Source organism: Lutra lutra, chromosome 14, assembly GCF_902655055.1.
Source record: "Lutra lutra chromosome 14, mLutLut1.2, whole genome shotgun sequence".
Lineage (NCBI taxonomy): Eukaryota > Metazoa > Chordata > Mammalia > Carnivora > Mustelidae > Lutra > Lutra lutra.
In genome coordinates, this window is record NC_062291.1 from 60,147,602 (window position 1) to 60,168,602 (window position 21,001).

General features: G+C 45.0%; 1 protein-coding gene across 1 annotated transcript in view; it reads left to right on the top strand.

Annotated features, from left to right (window-relative positions):
* The window catches only part of ABCC2 (ATP binding cassette subfamily C member 2), a 74,099-nt gene that overhangs the window by 21,999 nt on the left and 31,099 nt on the right, over positions 1–21,001 (top strand). Inside the window, exons 4-15 of the mRNA XM_047702461.1 lie at positions 4,183–4,317; positions 4,534–4,641; positions 5,086–5,141; positions 6,321–6,555; positions 8,701–8,864; positions 9,696–9,873; positions 12,725–12,979; positions 14,206–14,271; positions 16,021–16,158; positions 16,706–16,852; positions 18,855–18,939; positions 19,636–19,702. Of these exons, the coding sequence (XP_047558417.1) occupies positions 4,183–4,317; positions 4,534–4,641; positions 5,086–5,141; positions 6,321–6,555; positions 8,701–8,864; positions 9,696–9,873; positions 12,725–12,979; positions 14,206–14,271; positions 16,021–16,158; positions 16,706–16,852; positions 18,855–18,939; positions 19,636–19,702 (1,634 nt within the window). The remainder of the gene's footprint in view (positions 1–4,182; positions 4,318–4,533; positions 4,642–5,085; positions 5,142–6,320; positions 6,556–8,700; positions 8,865–9,695; positions 9,874–12,724; positions 12,980–14,205; positions 14,272–16,020; positions 16,159–16,705; positions 16,853–18,854; positions 18,940–19,635; positions 19,703–21,001) is intronic.

The window sequence follows — 21,001 nt, forward strand, 5'->3', positions numbered from 1 at the left end:
GGAAAAGCTCTGTTTTTCCTCATTGAGAATGATATTTGCTGTGGGTTTTTCATAGATGGCTTTGTTGATATTGAGGTATGTACCCCCTATCCCTACATTTTGAAAAGTTTTGATCAAGAGAGGATGCTGTACTTTGTCAAATGCTTTTTCAGCATCTAATGAGTATCATATAGTTCTTGTTCTTTCTTTTATTAATGTATTGTATCACATTGATTGATTTGCAGACGTTGAACCAACCTTGCAGCCCTGGAATAAATCCCACTTGGTTGTGGTGAATAATCCTTTTAATGTATTGGCTATGTACTGGTTAGTATTTTGGTGAGAAGTTTCGCATCTGTGTTCATCAAGGATATTGGCCTGTAATTCTTTTTGATGGTGTCTGTCTGGTTTTGGGATCGAGGTAATGCGGCCTCATAAAATGAGTTTGGAAGCTTTCCTTCCATTTCTATTTTTTGGAACAGTTTCAGGAGAATAGGTATTAATTCTTCTTTAAATGTTTGGTAGAATTCCCCTGGGAAGCCGTCTGTCCCTGGGCTCTTGTTTGTTGGGAGATTTTTGATGACTGCTTCAATCTCCCTACTGGTTATGGGTCTGTTCAGGTTTTCTATTTCTTCCTGGTTCAATTTTCGTTTGAATTGGTTCAATTTGGTTCAAATTTCATCTCTAGGAATGCATCCATTTCTTCCAAATTGTCAAATTTACTGGCGTATAGTTGCTCATTATATGTTCTTATAATTATTTGTATTTCTTTGGTGTTGGTTGTGATCTCTCCTCTTTCATTCATAATTTTATTTACTTGGGTCCTTTCCCTTTTCTTTTTGATAAGTCTGGCCAGGGGTTTATCAATCTTATTAATTCTTTCCAAGAACCAGCTCCTAGTTTTGTTGACTTGTTCTACTGTTCTTTTGGTTTCTATTTCATTGCTTTTGCTCTGATCTTTATTATTTCTCTTCTCCTGCTGGGTTTAGGCTTTCTTTGCTGTTCTTTCTCCAGCTCCTTTATGTGGAGGGTTAGGTTGTGTACTTGAGACCTTTCTTGTTTCTTGAGAAAGTCTTGTATTGCTACATACTTTCCTCTCAGGATCGCCTTTGTTGTGTCCCATAGATTTTGAAGAGTTGGGTTTTCATTATCATTTGTTTCCACGAATTTTTTCAATTCTTCTTTAGTTTCCTGGTTGACCCATTCAGTCTTTAGTAGGATGCTCTTTAGCCTCCATGTATTTGAGTTCTTTCCAACTTTCCTCTTGTGATTGAGTTCTAGCTTCAGAGCATTGTGGTCTGAAAATATGCAGGGAATGATCCCAGTCTTTTGGTACCAGTTGAGACCTGATTTTTGACCCAGGATGTGATCTATTCTGGAGAATGTTCCATGTGCAGTAGAGAAGAATGTGTATCCTGTTGCTTTGGGATGATATGTTCTGAATATATCTGTGATGTCCATCTGGTCCAGTGTGTCCTTTAAAGCCTTTATTTCCTTGTTGATTTTTTGCTTGAATGATCTGTCCACTTCAGTGAGGGGTATTAAAGTACCCTACTATGACTGTATTACTGTCAACGTGTTTCTTTGATTTTGTTATCAATTGGTTTATATAATTGGCTGCTCCCATGTTAGGGGTATAGATATTTAAAATTGTTAGATCTTCTTGTTGGACAGACCCTTTGAGTATGATATAGTGTCCTTCCTCATCTCTTATTATAGTCTTTGGTTTAAAATCTAATTGATATAAGGATTGCCACCCCAGCTTTCTTTTGATGTCCATTGGCATGATAAATTGTTTTCCACCCCCTCACTTTAAATCTGGAGGTGTCTTTGGGTCTAAAATGAGTTTCTTGTAGATAGCATATGGGTGGGTCTTGTTATTTTTTTAGCCATTCTGATATATATTTATATATGGTGAATAGAACAGAGCCACCCACTTGATTTTGGATGTATTCTGGTCTCTTAGAAGAAACTACCTCCCAAAATTTTAAAGAAAAACATATATATACAAAAATAAGGGTAAACATGATGAAGGCAAGGAATATGACTGTATAGATGAAAATTTTAAAAGATTTCTAAAAAAGGAATTGATGGTTGGAAAAAGAAAAAGAGAATGTGTTCAGGGTGGAGACTAGAACAAAGCCATGTGCTAGATTTAGGGTATATTTTGATCTATTAGAAGAAATCGTATCCCCAAATTTTAAAGAATAAAAACCTATATGTATATAAAAATAAGGCTAAATACAATGAAGGGATAAAATATGACTATAACAATGAAGGTTTAAAAAGATTTTTTAAAGAAGGTATTGTTAAGATAGACTAGTTTAAAAATGTTAAAAGAAGAAAGAGGAAAAGTCAAAAAAATAGAATAAGAAAAAAATTAATATAATTTAGTCTTGCAAAGACTAAAGGATCATGGGGGAAAAGCCATGAATTCGATGTGTTGCTTTCCCCTAGCTCTGGAGTTCCACTCTTCTCGTTGATCATTGAGCTTGGTCTTGGCTGGATATTCTTGCTGATCATCTGGGGGGAGGGACCTGTTGCTGTGATTCTCAAATGTCTTTGCCCGAGGTGGAATTGTACCACCCTTGCCAGGGCCAGGCTAAGTAATCTGCTCAGGTTAGCTCTTGGGAGCTTTTGTTCCCTGAAGGTTTTCCTTAGTGCTCTGGAGGACAGGAATGAAAATGGCGGCCTCCCAGTCTCTGGCCTGGAGGAGCCATGAGCTCGGGGCCCCACTCCTCAGTGTGCCCTCAGAGAAAAGGTGTCAATCACTCCTGTCTCCCTGGTCTCTGGCCACGCTCCGAGTTCTCTCGGCCTGTAACTGAGGATTTCTGTCCCTGGTGCATGGCCCCATTTGGAGTTGCCAAACCTGCTGACTCCTGCAGTGTACTCCTGGCTGCTTCTCTCAGAGAGGAAGGAGGGGATCTCTGTGGATCTGCCACTTGTGGGGTCCCTACTCAAAGAGCAGTGGCCCAACTGTGCCAGGTAACCATGAGCTGAGAGCTCACTCCTTGGCTCCATCTCTGTAGCTTGCTTCTCTGCTCTGATACCTGTGAGCTCTGCCACACTCAGATACCCCAGTCTTTCTGTGACCCCTCAGGACCTGAGACTACACTGTCCCTGTGAGGACTCCACCCCCGCTTAGCCTCTGGAGGATGTCCCTCAGTGGAACAGTCTTCTGAAAGTTCTGATTTTGTGCTCCATTGCTCCACTGCTTGCTGGGAGTCGGCCCCTCCCCATCGGTCTATCTTCCCATCACTTCGGATTCACTTCTCCACATGTCCTACCTTTCAGAAAGTGGTCGATTTTCTGTTCCTAGAATTCCTTACCTCCTATTGAGTTTGTAGGTGTTTGGAATGGTTTGGTAACTATCTAGCTGAACTCCTATGACCTGATGTCATTTCAGTCTGCTATACCTCCACCATCTTGCTACTAAGTTGTTATGCTTTTCAACGGAAAAGATGCCACATAACTATTTGGATTTCTAAACCTCCTTGAAAAATCAGAATGCCTGGTATCTATGGGCCTGTATCCCTGTAGGACAATGGTCAGCCTTTGCGTGTGCATCTCTTCCCAACACTGTGCTTAGTGACAGCTTGTTGGGGCCTGAAATCCACCACAGTGGTATTATCTATACCACAGAAATTAACAGATGATACTAATCATGGCTTTGTTTTCGGAACACTAGTTTACAAGCTCCACACTGAGTCTAGGAAACCAACATTTAATTATATTTAAGTGAGATGTTACAAGGCAAGGTTTTTTTTTATTGCCTAGTTTGATATTATTAGAAAATCCCATAGACAGTTTACACCTGTCCTGCAGAAACTCCCTCCCAGGTGGACTACTGCAGCACCTGAAATTCACTTCCTTGGGTCTTGGAAAGACTTTTGGCTCCCAAACCAACTCCATTATATGTAGAAGGTGACCCTCTGTGTCTGTGGCTAACTCCCCACCCAAGTGCGGTGGGGATATGGGGTGAGGAAGGGGGTCCCAGGGAGAGGATGGACACCCTAAAAGAGGAGGTTGGATTGTATCAGGGAGGAAGTCTATAACTTGACATTTGTGTGTTTTCTGCTTGGCCTGATTAGTTCTAACCGTCTCCTCCTTTAACCCACCATTCTTTCCCTGTCTCTGGCATCTTTCTTTCCTTTCATCCTTGGTGACCATATTTTTCAGAACGTGATGTGAATTTCTCTTTAGCTCCTGGTTTTGCTGATCCAACACAGCAGGCGATGGTGCATACGGAAGGATTCTTGGTTCCTCTCCCTATTCTGGATTCTCTCAGTACTCTGTGGCGTTTTCCAATTTCAGACTCTGATCCGGACACTCTTAAAGGTAAGGAGGAAAGAGAGGGTTACTTGAGGAGATAGTGTGGTGAGCAACTTCTAAGTCAGAGTGAATAGCATACAGTCAGTTGGACTCTGGGATAGAAGTATGTTTAGGAGATTTGATGATAAGCTTTAAGCACAAGCATTGACCTATGTGGGCATTTAGACTTAATTTGGGAAAAGGCTCATTTTCTGTTTTTTTTTTTTTTTCTTTCCCCCATAGGACAGCAATTCTAATCTGGCCTATTCCTGCCTGTTCTTCATCTGCTATGCACTACAGATCCTGATCCTGATCCTTTCAGCATTTTCAGAAAAAGATGCCTCCTCAAATGTGAGACTCTAAATATGCCGATCTCATGTATTATTTCATTAGATGGTATTTTGACACGTGTAACTTCGAGATGTCCTAGGCCTTGTTTGGGGGGGGGATGTCCCTCGAGCCCAGAATATAGCTGTGTGGATCATTAATGGCTTAAGGAGACCAAAAGTGGCTAGTGTATAGAAATACTCTTTTATGAGTCTGGAAATACTTTTATATTGACCCGCCAATCTTCAGCATGGATAATGCATTCATCTATCTATGCCAGAAAATCTGATTTTTACCGGTAAGACTTTAGGGTCTCCAGATAAACCTATGTTGTCCAGTCTACTTCAGTCTTAAGTCTGCTTTTTTGCATAACATTATATCTAGAAAAATCACTTTCTGATTTTAGAGTCCCACAAAGTTCCTGTTTCAGGTTGATTTACTTTTTTATTTTTTTTGTGTGTCTTGCAGAATCCATCATTCACAGCCTCATTTCTGAGTAGCATTACGTTTAGTTGGTATGACAGGTAGGAAATGCCTGGGGCGTGGGTTGTCCATATCCCTACCCCCTCATTCTTCTGAAAGTGGTGGAAATCTTAATTTTAAAAATGCTTCCTGAGGCCTCCATTTCTCCTCTACTTGGAGTCCGAGAATGTTAATTTAACAGATCTATTTATTTCAGACTGGGATGTGGAGGAGAGGATGATGGGGGCTTTGCTCTTGGTGGCCTGGAGGTTCACAGGGAAAAGGAAGGTTGTTAGGAAAGGTGGAAGGAAAAGAAGGGGGCAGGCAGTGTGACACCATTTGAAGGGTAAGGGATGAACTAGCTGGCCTGGGCTACCAAAGGATCTGCAGCCAACACTCTTGGCCTTTGTGGTTCCATGGACCACTTGGCAACTGGTACTGCCTAGGAATCCCTCCTCAGATCATGTTTTCTGTACATAAAGAAAAAGACAGGGTTACAAAGGAAACCAAATATATTGAAATATATTCACTTAAATATTAAAAAAAAATTTGTGATGTAACACAAGTGCTCCTTTAAAATGTGTTAAATAACAAGATCTAGTGATCTAGCAATAGGGCTAACAATGACCACAACCTCAAAGGAACAATGAGTGTACCTGTGCCACGAAAACACTGTGATGTCTCTTGGTGTCCAAGGAATGGGTACTCCTGTTTACAACTGCTTGTTTGCTTCCGTTCATGTTATAAGGAAAGGCTAGGTTTCAGTTAGAGGCTAGTGAAAATAAAGATGTAATTTATTTTGTATCCATGTTCTCAAACACCAGGTTGGTGGGCCTGATCAAGAGAGAGAGCAGAGAGGAGGCCTCCAGGGCTGCTCAGTTCCTTAAGGGCATTGAAGGCCCCTCAGGGAGATGCCCCAGGGGCAGAGTGGGAGCTAGTGTTCAAGGAGGAAGAAGCAGGTGGACATGATGCTCTTTTGGTTTTTCATTCAGTCGCATTGCTCCTCGTGGCCTCCTCCTCGTCTTAGTCTACATTCCATCACCTCTCCCATCTGTTTTCTGCCCTCCCCATGCCTCTGTCAGGTTTAAAGGGCTGGGAGATGGAGCAGTGGCCCCCCCTCCCTTCCTCTATCCCTCCATCTCTGAACTGGGGGTCAGGGGGCAGCTTTTGTCAGAATCAGCAGGGCAATTGCCACTGACCCAGCATGTAGGGTCTCAGCCTGTGGATCGCTCTGGTTCCAGCATCATTTTGAAAGGCTACAAGCAAGCTCTGACACTTGAAGATATCTGGGATGTCAATGAAGAGAAGAAAACCAAGACACTGGTCAGCGCGTTTGAAAAACATATGGTAGGAGAGCTGCAGAAGGCCAGGAAGGAACTCCAGAGACGGCAGCAGAGGAAGTCCCAGGGGAACACTGGAGATGGGCTGCATGGATTGAACAAGAATCAGAGTCAAAGCCAAGATATCCTTGTCCTGGTAACTTTCTCATGAGTGTCTGTGTGAATATGCTCTAGGTTTCAGGCAGGAAGATATCAGTATCCTAGTGATTCTGTCCTATTTTGATAGCGCTGTATATACTGCAGTGCATTTATGGTATTTGTAGTGTTTATAATACTAATAATACCTTAGTGATGGATACGTTTGGGTAGGATGTGCTGTTCTCTCTCCTTTAGGTTATATTTGAAATTTTCTATAATATGTCTTTAATAGTAGAAAAATAGGGGGTGCCTAGATGGCTTAGTCCATTAAGTGTCTGCCTTTGGCTCGGGTCATGATCCCAGGGTCCTGAGATCGAGGCCCGCATTGGGCTCTTTGCTCAGCGGGGAGCCTGCTTCTCCCTCTGCCTCTGCCTGCCTCTCTGTCTGCCACCCCACTTTCTTTCTTTGTCAAATGAACAAATAATCTTTTAAAAATAGAAAAATAGTACCTTGGCATTACCAGAATTCGTACTTTGGTGGGCTTTAGCATAGCAGCTACTCCTCGTATTTATTCACTCAAAGTATTAAGTACCTAGTGTCTGACTATTCTGGGCACTGGGTACAAGGAATAGCCTGAAAGTGTCCTCTTTAGAGAGCCAGAAAATAAATAATAAAAGAACACATGTTATTCTTTGAGAGTGATACATGCTATTAAGAATGTATAAATCCTGTTAAAGTCTTTGAAATGGAATGCCGTTAGGGTCATAAGAGAGACCTCTCAGAGGAGGTGTCCCTTGAGTGGAGACCCAAAGTCTTAGAAGTGGATTTCCACCTGAGGAACCGTCAGAAGGAAGGATAATCCCGTCCAAGGGAGCAGAAGTGTGAGGCCGCGGGGAACACATCTAGTTTGTCTGGAGAACTGCAAGAAGGTTCTGAGGCAGGGAGAGAGGGGCTAAGTAAGAGGTGAGATGAGTTCAGAGCAGTGGACAGGGACTGTGCCGTGTAGACCCTTGTGGGCCATGGTAAGGAGTCTAGGTTTTATTTTACAAAGGGTGGAGAGCCGGTGGAAGGTTTTGAACAGAAGAGTAATGGGATCAGATTTGTACATTAAAAAGTGCATTTTGGCTGCCGCTGGGAAGATGGATGTTTGGGGGCGAGAGTAGAAGCTGGGAGGCAGGCTGGGGCCGTTGCCCAGGCAAGAGAGACGGATCAGATGGGATCTCAGTGACCCAATTACAAGAGGACGTCACTGGTAGGAAAAACCTGGAAACTCAGGCTGTGAGGCTGTATTTGGGGCCTCATGGGACCATGGAGAATATAACAAAGAGGTCAGATCACAGGAAGAGAAAGAGGCTGGCAAGTGAGCAGCAGTGCCCCGTGGATTAGATTCCTGGATGGAACAGTGAAGTTGTGCCCTCACAAAGCACCGCTAACTGCATGGCTTCAAACCAATGTATGGTTCACAGGCAGGTTCACAAGCAGGAATCCAGAAGCCCAGTTGGAGGCAAAGTATCAGCAGGGCCATGCGCCTTCCAAAACCCGGAGGGGAGAAACTTTCCTTGCTTCTTTTACCTTCTAGTCTGGCTGTTCTTTGGTCTGTGGAGGTGTCGCTCCAATCTCTGCCTCTGTTATCACCTGGCCATCTTCTCTCCGGCTTGGAGTCTCTTCTCTTCTAAAGACACCAGTCCTACTGGACTAGGGCCCCGCTAAGGACCTCCTCTTGATTACATCGGCAAAGGTCCTATTTCCAAATAAAGACCCATTCTGAGGTACTGGGGCTTAGGGTTTCCACATCTTTTGAGGGAGGACATAATTCAACCCATAACATCCCACAACAACCACAAGCAAGAACAAACAAAAAGGCTCTGAGTATCAAAACTACGCATCAGGTCATGCCCTTCACTCTCTGGGATTACCCAGCATGCCCCCCCACTTAGGGTCTATTCTTTGTTTTTTATATGTTCTCCCCCTGCTTTGTTGCGTGGTTTTTCTCACCCAGACTAGATTAGGCGTGTCAGGATAGGGGAGAGGGAACTGGTGACGGCAGCTGAAGGGGTGGATGATGACCAGACAGAAAACCAAAACGCGTACAAAGACAGCAACAGGACTCGGGGCCTTAACACTCTGGAACTGAGCAGTGCAAGACAAAGTTTTACACTTCACGGCTCTGTAAGCTCTGTTGGTGTTTGGAATTTATACCTAGGAAGAAGTTAAAAAGAAAAAAAAGAAGTCTGGGACAACAGAAAACTTTCCCAAGTCCTGGTTGGTCAAGGCTCTCTTCAAAAATTTCTACGTCATACTCTTGAAATCGTTCTTCCTGAAGCTGGTGCACGACCTCCTCATGTTTCTGAACCCTCAGCTGCTGAAGTGAGTCCTGGGCCTTGGCTCTCCCTTGAGGGAAGCCCCCTCTGCCCCTCTCCTCTGTGCTGGCCCCTTGGATATGCAGGCAGGAGCTTTTTATTAAACCCCTGCTATTTCAAATGCTGATGAGATTCTTCTACCTGATTGTGTTGTGTTCATGAAAAGCACAAGGCCATTTTCAAGATCCAAAATGCTAGGTCCTTTAGCTTCCCTCTTTTCTATAGCCCTTCCCTCCTAGGAAGCCAGATCCTTGTTAGGAGCTCTTGTTAAACAGAATGGGAATTGTTAAACTGATATGGGAAGAGCCGTGCCCAACAGGCGGGCAGCAGGGGGCAGGACAGCCTTGTACCTGAGCTCTGGAGCCCCTGCCCTAGAGCCGCAGGCTTCTGTGGGAGGTTCAGCGTGATCAGGACAAGACTTTGCAGCGTGTGGGAATCTATGGGATGAATTCTCCTCTTGGGGGAGTTCGAACTCACATTGGATACAATTACTTCTTGGGCTTGCTTTGTCCAAGATCAAATCCACGTATCCCACGCAACCTCTTTTATCATGGGGTCAGGGGAGGCCAGGCCAAAGCCTTGCAGCAGCAGGTGTGAGGAGCATTTCTTTCATCATCCCTGCTCACAGCTACGGGCCATCCACTTGGACCTCTTGCTGCTGTGAGGAAAAGCAAGAGTCCCAGCACGACTGTGGAGTTCTGGTCTTCCACCAGCTTTCGACCATTCTGGTCACTTTGTTAACCACAGGGCAAGGGTAGGGTAGTTGGCCATACGTGAGGAGTGGGGAGAGTCCCTGGAGGCCTGACCGGACCTCACTGACTTGGTTTTGTTTCGGCAGGTTGCTGATCTCCTTTGCAAATACCCGAGACATGTATGTGTGGACCGGGTATCTCTATTCAGTCCTCTTCTTTGTGGTGGCCCTCGTGCAGTCTCTCTGCCTTCAGGGCTACTTTCAAATGTGCTTCATGCTGGGCATCTCTGTGAGGACAACCATCATGGCGTCCGTATACAAGAAGGTGAGTGGCTTGTGTCAGAACTTGCTGAAAAAATCTCCTTAAGTGTCAGCATTGATTCCAAGGGGCTGAGAAAAATTTGATGGAAATGATAACGGATCTTAACACTTGATTCTGACTAGCCAGATAGCCTCCTCTGGATTTTTCTTTGCAAGCTATGGAAAAGTGGATTCACAGACATGTGTGACAGGGCATGTGTGTGATCAGGGGACACAGGGGAGGACACACACTAGAGGAGAGCTGGCAGGCTTTTCTCCACCCAGGATCTGCCTTTCAGCCTCGAAGGCTTGCATACCTGTCCCTCTCTTCTTGCCTCTCTCAACAAAGTGAGAGCACCTTGGGAAAGAATGGAAGATCAGAGTCCTCCCTTGGCGGCACATACACTAAGATTGGAAACCCTAGAAGATCAGGAACAAAGTGCTGGCCCATGGCAAACTCTTAAAACCACCATTTAAATTAGCTACTATGTGAAACTGGATTCATAAGACTTGTGCATCCATCTCGGTGACAATTTTGCCATAGCCTAGAATGCTCTGTGGGCCAGGGCTCCATCTCCCCAGTCCCACTTTTGCTTAGACACTGCTTTTTCTCATCTTTAGCATCTGCCCATCCACTCTCTGCCTGACTCCCTTTTTCATTTTGTAAACACACATGCTCTCTGGTTACTGAGTTCTGCAGACTTGGGAAGATTACCATGACTTTACGAAGATTTTGCTAATCTTCCTTCTGATATGTTGCTTTTAACATTTAACTTTCTCAGAGCCACTGTATTTTCCTCGTGTCCCAGATACCAAGGTGAAATCTCATTTTGTCCCTTGAAAATAGAATCAAACCTATCTCAATAAAAAAATAAATGACAAGAAATGAGACTAGAATAGCTACCGTCAGTGACTACAAGCCTGAGGGAAAAATTCGTACATGAGGAGATAGGACTTTCTATAGACTAGAACATTAAACACCAATTGCTTTTTCTTCCTCTCTTTCTTGGACCACTAGAGCATCCCATAGTGATTTCTCTGTTATAGTTCCTGGTTTTCTCCTTTGCGTTTGTCTCTTAAAACTAATGTGTCATTGTCTCGCAGATGTTGACTCGTCCAGAGACCCAGACAGGTAGTCCAAAATGTCTTTAGATCAGAAGTCTGGTCCAGACTGGAATTTGTCTCCCCCTCAATTTTTAATCCCCTTATTTCTTTTGGAGATACTGGATTTCTGCCCGTTTGCAGGATATGGGGGTCCCTAACCAGGCTATCTCAGCCATTTCTGTCAATGTACACTTTTACAATCATGGTGATTCATTCCCACTATTTTTGATTCTTAATATATTCCAAGTTTTAAACTGTTACAATCCATAAAGAATTTGTAAAATGGAATCCTTAATAAGTCTCTCATTCAAATAAATTTTGCTACTTAGATAGAATTTGAAATTGATTTCTTAGGTTTAGACAATGCTTCATTAATGAAATGTTATGAAAATTTTTTAATATCCATTATCCGTTCATGGTCCTGTGAAATAACTGCATTCTTCCTATTTTACAGAGAAGTAAGGCTTAGATCATTTCAATACCTACAATCACATAACCAGGTCTTGCCCTCAGATAAGGGCTAGTGGCACTAAACTAATGTCTAATGTCTCTTCTACTACATTGAAATTTTATACAGAATAGAATAATGATGACCTTGATGGGTAATTAGTTTGTTTGGCTTTTTGGTTTGTCATGGGAAGGAGGTGTTTGTTTTTGCCCTCCCATTCCAAAGGGGGAGATAGAGCAGCCGACTGATTTCTCTAAAACCTTGGTGGCCTAACATTTTGGGGAATTTCCCTCATTTTACTGTATAACCAAGAATCCTGTTATATTCCAAAGAAGTGTGTCTTGGTGGATTAAGATGAGGATGGCTGTGGATCCCTTGGACCACCCCTAGCCCATACACCATCTTTTGTGGGAATTATAAGGCTCTCCTTCCTCTAGGAAGATGTAGCCGATGCTGGGTGGTTGTTTGGTGAGCATGGTGTGAATAAGTGCCAAATCCCTTGGCTGGGTACATTAGTGCAAGGCACTGTTGTAAGTGACAGACCTGTGGAAGTCAGTCTTTTGATCTCTCTAACATGAAAACAGAAGCCCATGCTAGATGATTCAGCATCTAGATTTTGCCCACAAGTTCCTGACAATAAGAAAATTGTTTTGCTTCATATGCATGAACCGTGCAGCTTTCCTCTTCATGCTAAGATCTCTGTCCTTCTCGGAAATGGTTGCAACTTCCTCATAAGAACATTGCTCCAAATAACATTGCCACATCCAAAGTCCAAAGGGCCAGAATCAATATGTGATTCCTCCCTTCCTGTCATCCTTCAGTATCTGATGCCCTACTGCGTGCCGTGTAATACAATAGTGAAATGAACAGATGTAGCCCTTGTCCTTACAGCGTTTACATCTGGTGGAAAAGTAGAAAGGTGAAACAATCGCAGTTCAGTGTGATGAAAGTAATGACAAAGGTAAGCCCAGAATGTTCTGGGAGTTCCCAGGAAGTACCGGCATCTAACCCAGACTCAGGAAATCTTCTCAGAATAAATTCCATCCGAACTGACACTAAAGAATGGGAATTTTCTGAGCAAAGAAATGTGTGTGTTGGGGAGGGGGTGGCAAGGGGTTCAGGGAGGTTGGAATAACCTGAAAGAGTAATCGAGAATGAGAGAACACTGTGTGTAAGATTTGGAGGCAAGAAGGCAGAGCCCCTGGGAAAAGTTGTGTCCATGTGGAGCCCATCCTTCTACTGTGTTCTCACTTCTTGAGTTTCCTTTTTACTCCCCGTTGTCCTTGGCCTTGTCCATAGATCCTAATTCCAATCTTTATCTTAGGCGCTGACCCTATCCAACCAGGCCAGGAAGCAGTACACTGTTGGAGAAACAGTGAACCTGATGTCTGTGGATGCCCAGAAGCTCATGGATGTGACCAGCTACCTTCATCTGCTGTGGTCAAATGTTCTCCAGATCACTTTATCCATCTACTTCCTATGGGCCGAGCTGGGACCCTCTGTCTTAGCGGGTGTTGGGGTGATGATACTCCTAATTCCAGTTAATGGGATACTTGCCTCCAAGAGCAGAGCTGTTCAGGTAAAGAAATCGAGTCCCCTTCTTCAAAGTCTAAAGTCTTGGGCTTACTCTAACTCTTGGGCATTTAGGCAGGCAAAGCTGATAGAAGACATTCTACCATCCCACATGAACGTGGCTTTCTCTATCTTCCCTTTTCATCTTTCGGTCACTCTTAAATGTACTCCCTCTTTACTCATGTGAGAGGGCAGAGCCTGATTAGAGAGGGGAGAGCGTCCCAGGGATCCTGCACAGAACTCTTCTAGCCTGCTCTGCTGGGCATCTTAAAAAAAAAATATTTTTAAGTAATGTCTACCCCCAACGTGGGGCTTGAACCCACAACCCTGAGATCAAGAGTCGTACCCTCCACTGATTGAGCCAGCCACTACCCCAGGGCTGTTCTTAGAGTCATGGTGATTGGTCCTGTTTCCTTATCACAGCAGGACAGACCAGTCATTCAGAGCAGATGCATGAGTGACCCAGATTTTAAGCCTAATTCTTGGCAATCAGCCCAGCTACTACCAGTGGTCAGGGCTCCCTGTGCGCAGTCCTATGATCTGCCAGAAATCCTAGGGCTCCATGGTGAAGGTGATGTATTCACTCTTCACTTTGCCTTCCTTTAGTTACAAAGAATTCTTTTTAAAAGATTTATGGTACATACTATTCTGGGATCAGGGCATTAAATTAGACCAAAGCTCTTGGTCTTGTGGAGCTTATGTTTTCCTTGGGGTGGAGAGTCAGGCCATCAACAGAAGTAAACAGGAAATCTATCAGGTCATAAATACGATGAAGAAAATGAAATGGGGTGATAGAGCAAGCGAGTGGGTGGTGGTTTTAGATTACGGAGTCAGGGAAGGGCTGTGAGGAATGTACCTCTGAGTTCAACTGCAAATAGCAGGAACCTGACTGTGAAGGAGCAAACCCCGGAAAGTACACCCTGGGAAGAGGCAAGCCAGGCAAAAAAAAAAATTATTATTATATTATTTATTTAATAAATATATTTATTAAAATATATTTAATAAAAATATTAATATTTAATAAAACATGTTTTAAGGATCAGAACAAAGATGGGTGTGGCAGAAGCAGCCTGGGCAAAGGGGGTGGGAGGTGGGGGGAGACTTGTATCCTGTCACCGGGCTCCTCCAGCTCTTACCAAGTGACATCCACAGTGCCGCCAGCAAGACCTAGCATTCGTGCCAAATCTGGACCTTCTCACGAGGAAGTTGTTTTGTTTTACTTTTTCCTGGCAGGTAAAAAATATGAAAAATAAGGACAAACGGCTAAAGATCATGAATGAAATTCTCAGTGGGATGAAGGTGAGAAGTGGAGGGGGTACGGGTGGCTCTCCATGTAAAATGGCAGCCCCATGGCGTGGCGGCCTTCACCGAGGCTGTTGGGGTGGTGGATGCCCCCTTGGGGGCCTGAGGGGTGTCGCAGGACCCCTGACTTCTCTGCCCACAAATCTCCAGGTCTCCAGGCTTCTCCCAGCTGTTTCAGGCCCTCTTTCGAATCTTGATTTCTGCTTATTTACCTTCAGTGGTTTCTTTTGTTTTATGTTTTACTGTAGAAATTGTCAAACGCACACAAAAGTAGAGAGAATGATCTTTGGCAGGGAGCCTGCTTCCCCCTCTCTCTCTCTGCCTTCCTCTGTGCCTACTGGTGCTCTCTATCTGTCAGATAAATAAAAAAATCCTTAAAAAAAAAAAAAAAGTTCATTGCCTTGGGAAGCCTGGGTGGCTCAGTTGGTTAGGCGTCTGCGTCTGTCTTTGGCTCAGGTCATGATCCCAGGGTGCTGGGATCGAATCCCACATCGGGATCCTTGCTTGGCGGGGAGCCTGCCTCTCCCTCTGCCTGCTATTCCCTCTGCTTGTACTCTGACAAATAAATAAATAAAATCTTTAAAAAAAAAAAAAGTTCATTGCCTTGATCTATTAGTAGTAGCAAAAGATTAAAATTTTAATTCTATTACTCCTTTGGCATTGATTAGCTGGAATTCTATAATGAAGAAGTATCTTTAATCAACTAGTTGGTTACCCTAAAATAAAGTTTGTATAGGACAGGGAGGGAAAGAAGTAAGCATTTACCCCACATTTGGCCAGCTTTCAAAATAGTGCATTTCCTCCTGCAAAGATCACTAAGAAGTTATTTTTTAATATTTTTTAATATTTGTGTTGTTTTGAATTCAGAAATCTAAGCATTACCCTAAACTTCTTGAAAATGAAACAGAGGCCTCTTTTTTTAATTATGTTCAGTTAGCTAGCATATAGTACATCATTAATTTTTTTTTATGTGACCGAGAGATCACAAGTAGGCAGAGAGGCAGGCAGAGAGAGAGAGGAGGAAGCAGACTCCCTGCTGAGCAGAGAGCCCGATGTGGGGCTCGATCCCAAGACCCTGAGATCCTGACCTGAGCCGAAGGCAGTGGCTTAACCCACTGAGCCACCCAGGCGCCCCTACATCATTAATTTTTGATGTAGTGTTCAATGACTCATTAATTGCCCGTAACACTCCGTGCTCATCACCATGCATGTTAGGATGCAGAGGCCTCTTTCAACTCCCTGATATTTCTCTACACAGAGCTATCATATGCCTTTCTGCTGAATGTAGTAAATGAAAAGATAGCCCTGGCTTGGAGTCTCAGTTCTTACATTTCTAGCTTGGTAACTTTGGGCAAATTAAGTAGCTTCTTCAACCTGTTTCCCTATCACTAAAATTGATACAATAATTCTACAAAAGTAGGGGACTCTCCCTGGTTTGCCCAGAACTTTCTGGGGTTAGCACTCTGAGATCCCATGTCTTGAGCAACTCCTTTAACCCCAGCAAACTGGGACAATCGATCTCACTAAGGTTGTTACAAGGATTAAGTAAGATAATGTGTATAAACCGTTTTTATACATAGGTTGTCAGTAGATGTAACCCACCTTTCTATAATCATACTTTATAATGTAGATTTCTACCCTCTGTCCCCCATTTTGGAGAGCATATCCTAAAATCTGGGCAGATGTTATCCACCTGGTGTCCTTTTGGGGCAACAGTGTGAGCTGTGCCGTTTTCTATCCTATTAGATCTTGAAATATTTTGCCTGGGAACCTTCATTCAAAAACCAAGTTCATGGACTTCGGAAGAAAGAGCTCAAGAACCTGCTGACCTTTGGGCAGATGCAGTCTGTGATGGTGTTTCTCTTATACTTGACTCCAGTCCTGGTGAGTAACAGGAATCCGTGGGTTGGATCAGCTTCCGGAAAAGGAAGGTCTGTTCTAGATAGACTGCCCAGTGCCCGTAGGCCTGACCCTGAAAGCCAGGGAGCTCTGCCCCCTCCTCAACTTCCCAAAGCTGCTATTCCTACCTCATGCCCCCCAGCTCTAGTTTCAACCTGGTGTACAATTTGGTGTTCTGTCCGCCCAGAGCACGTTTCCAGGATGGACCGCATGAAAGCGGCATCCAGGAATGGTTTGCAGAGCAGTGTGTCTTGTCTTCTTGAGGAAGCTGTGTGGGTCTAGAGCAGGAAGGAACACCAAAAAGCGAGCCGGGAGACCCGAACTGTGGTCCCAGCAATACTATTAATTGACCTGTGACCCCAGGCAAGATATTTCCTCTTCTCTGGACTCCGCTTTCTCGTTTGTAACACAAGAAGGTGGAGATAATCATCCCCAAGACTGCTTCAACTCTAATAGACTGTGTTCCCGAGACTTAGCATAAGACTGCTTGAAACCGTTGCGGAATGAATTCCTCATGACCTTGCTTTTCCAGGTGTCTGTGATCACGTTTTCAGTTTACACTCTGGTGGATAGCAATAATATTTTGGATGCAGAAAAGGCCTTCACCTCCATCACCCTCTTCAATATCCTGCGCTTTCCCCTGAGCATGTTTCCCATGGTAATCTCCTCCATTCTCCAGGTGGGTAGGATCTCTCCCTGCTAACTGATTATCTCTGGTTAAAAGCCTTACTTTCCAAAATAACTGGCCTGTCGTAGCTCACTTCCAGCTTCCATGGGTGAACTTTTGATCAGAGAGATTTCTTTGGTCTCTGGAGACCAAGTTTGGTCTTATTAAAATCACAAGCTCTCAGAGCCCTAGTTTATTTGACTATAAAATGGGGAGAATCATACCAATCTCCTCTACTCACAGGGAGACAATGGTAGTGAAGGCTTTTAGTGAGAGAATGATGACGAGCCCTGATACCTGGAATATTCCTAAGCCTTTTTCCCCAGCCCAGTTTCCCCCACATTTTTCCAAGGCTTTGGCGGGGGGGGGAAGGGGGTGGTAATTTATACAGCATTAGGGAAATACGGCACAAAGGGAAAGAAAAGATTCTCTCTGCATGAAGCCATGTGGTGGTAAAACTGAATGTAGTTCATGAGTTTGGAGTTCAAGAGGCCTCAGATGGGCCGGAGGGAGAGTGGGGCTCCTGAAGAGTGAGCACAGTCCGCGAGATGCACCGGGTGTCAGCCCTCAGGAGAATGTTTGTGGGGTGGGTGGTAGACTAGTGACGTGGCCAGGAAGATGGAATGTGGTGACGTGCATTGACCTCAGGGGTGCCTGGCTTCAGTCTGTAAGAATGACGAGTTTAAGAACTCCCTGTCCCAGAGGGTGTTAAGAAAGGCTGACCAATGGGCACCTGTGTGGCTCAAATGGTTAAGTCTCCCTTTGGCTCAGGTCATGATCTCCAGGTCCTGGGATCAAGCCCCACATGGGGTTCCCAGCCCAGCAGGGAGTCTGCTTCTCCCTCTCCCTCTGCATCTCCCCCGTTCATGCTCTCTCTGTATTTCTCTGTCTCAAATGAATAAATAAGATCTTTTAAAAAAAAAAAAAGAAAGAAAGAAAAGAAAAAAGGAAAGGCTGACTAACTTGGCTGATGAAGAAACTGCAGGTCCTTTTTAGATTCAGATGGCTTCTTACATGGATCGCAAAAGCAAGATCAGGAGAGGTTTCTGCTTCCTGCGTTCCATGTCTCACAGGATGACTAAGACATGAAGGGGGCTGGCTGACCACACACCACGGGCAGTGGGGCACTCCTGTCTGAGGTGCTGACCCACACGGCAGCTGCCCTCAGAGGAGCGGGCGAGGCAGACAGTCCGCAACTTCACTAGAACCCAGGCGGTAATGAGAAACCGTCTCCTGGCAGGCCCCCTGGGAATAGGGAGGCAAGTGACAAATGTCCTTGTAAGAGCTGCCGGGCATCCTCCCAAGTTCTCCTGTTTCAGGAGACCACAGGGTGTTCTGCCAGTGCTTAGGTCAGCTGTAGTTTGTTTTGTTTTGTTTTATTAACATAATGTATTATTAGCCCCAGGGGTACAGGTCTGTGAATCGCTGGGTTTACACACTTCACAGCACTCACCATAGCACATACCTTCCCCAGTGTCCATAACCCCACCACCCTCTCCCTACCCTCTCCCCCCGGCAACCTAGGTCAGCTGTAGTTTAAACCTGGGCCGTGTGGACATTTGTAAGGTCTCTGGGGTGCCATGGCCAATTCCTCTATAAAGGGTCCCAATGGTGGCTCAGTTAGGACGCTGGATGAGCCCAAGGCAGGAACTCCATTACAGAAGAGCACACCAGGGGCCCAGTTACCAAAACCAAACAGAAGTTAGGGTTTTGTCTTAGAAGAAGACAGAAGATGGTTTCTGAAACTGGGTCCAAAAATTGGAGAGATGGCCATAGAGTTGACCCCTGAGTTTTCTAAAGGGGTGAAACAGAACATCTTAATTGCCTTCTGTCTCCCAAGTCTGAGGTGTGGCTGAGTCTTTGGTGGGTCTGAGGTGCCCACTGCACCTGGCAAGCAGCCTGGCAAGTTGACACTGCTTCCACCTCCAGAGCTGACGACAAAGTCAAAATCCTCTCCCTGCTTGTGCTTGTCATTGGATATTTTATTCTTCAGATGCTTTGTGTCCTTCCCTAGGCCAGTGTTTCCAGAGACCGGCTAGAAAAGTACTTGGGAGGGGATGACTTGGATACCTCTGCCATTCGCCATGACTGCAATTTCGGTGAGGAATTCTGAAGTTGTTCCCCACACTGCTTCACAGCACTGGCACATTGATATTGGGGGGCTTAGGGGCAGCCAACTGATTGACAGGGAGAGCCAGGGGTTTGCCTTGAACCTACATTTGCATAATAAGCTTACTGTTTTTACTTAAATTCTGTTTTCATTTAGAGGACTTAGCCAGATTGCTAAACTGAGCTGGGCCAGCTACTGTGGGGGTGAGCAGGGAGTCCTGCAAAAGATACAAAAGTCAGGATAGAGCCAAGCATGTGAACTGGGGAAGGTAGGAAAGAACATACGCAGGTTCTGAAGGTCTGAGGCCTGGGGGCTGCCATGGCCAGAGCAAGCTGTGTGTCTGGAATCCAGGGAGTGGCCAGATTTCTGTCTGGAGGTGGAATTTTTTTTACCAGGACACAAGGCAACAGAGGGCCTGAGAATGTACCCAGAGTGTCTGCAAGTCCGGAATCTGGGTTCCTGACAGGTCTGGAAATCTGAGCAAAAGGGCCTTTGTTGGCGGGCCACCTTTGGTCTCACCGCGGGAGTTACCCTTTGCCCTTGTTAATAGGGGAGTCAGCACCTGACAGAGGTGACCTCAGGATCTGTCGAAGGAAGCGAAGATGGACATGTGAGAGCTGAGGAGGGGCAGACAGACACATGGGGATCTCCATGGGACTAAAAGAGAGGGCCTTCTTCTCCACAGACAAAGCTGTGCAGTTTTCAGAGGCCTCCTTTACCTGGGACCAGGACTCGGAAGTCACAATCCAAGAGTGAGTTGCCTCCTTTCCGTATTGTTGTTCTTTGGGATTTCCCTTGCCAGTCCTGTTCTTGGAAGATTCCACGTAATAGGGCACGTGGGAAATGGGCTATGTGCCCATGTTCAGTATAGGCTAATCCCTGGAGGGATGCGCTGATGGCAAAATCCTGAGCCTCTTTCCCTGTAACTGCCTCTGACTCCCCGCTGTCTTCCTTGGGGCTGAACGCCTCCAGCTAAGAACCCGCGAAGTACTCCAGACTGTGGATGGAGGGAGAGCAGCATTGGCAAGTGGCCTAGGGCTCTGGGTATGGTAAAGGAGACACACAAGAATCCAAAATCAATTTCATTTTATCCATTCGTTCAAAAATAGTAACCAAGAATATGGCTTCTTTCCCCCCAATGAACAATGGGACTGCCTCTAACTAAGCTTCAACTTGAGTTTTACGTCTAAATAACCCATTTCCGCATCCCACCTCCTCTGCCCTAAGCCCACCCTTTCCTGCCATGCTGCTGCTCACCCAGGAGTTTCCTTATCCACAGTTTTGCTCTCCCTGATTTCGGTTACCTGCAATCAACCTTGGTCTGGAAGGAGGTGATCCTCTTCTGACCAACAGTCTGAAGGTCAGTAATAGCCTAACGCTGGGTCACAGCACTGACATTATTCACCTCCCTTGAGCTCTTCAGGTAGGCCTTGTCTGATCTTGCGTCATCAGAAGAAGGATGCGTGCGGTACCGTAAGAGAGCAAGACCGCATTCACATGCCTTTTGTTACACTATATTGTTCCAATTTTTCTATCTTGTTAGTTATTGTGAATCTCTTACTGGGCCTAATTTATGAATTTAACTGTATCATAGGGCTGTCTGACAAGAGAAAACACTGTCTACACAGGGTGAAATACACGGCATATATCCAGCGGCACTGAACACAGCACACACGATACCCAGGAAGACTGTGCAGGCCAGATCTTCCTTCCCGACCCAGCAAACCTTATCTTCTCCCTGTTACACCTAGGACTTGCCACACTTCTTATTTCTACAGCCTTTCCTATGGATTCTGGAGCCTGCCCCAGGAGGCATCAGGCCAAGAGGCCCTCCTCTGAACCCTCCCAACCTGAAAGCCTTGCTTTGCAAAGAGAAGACTGGACAGAGCTCCCACTTTGAGCTGAACTTCTTTTAGATTTTACTAGCAATGGGCAGGTTCAGAAAGATTGTGAGCAAGAGCCCGATGTTCCAAATATTCCAGGGACTCAAAAACAGGATGGGCATAGAGTTCATAGGAGTCCAGGCCAGTGAGTGCTCCTCCCCAGCCAGA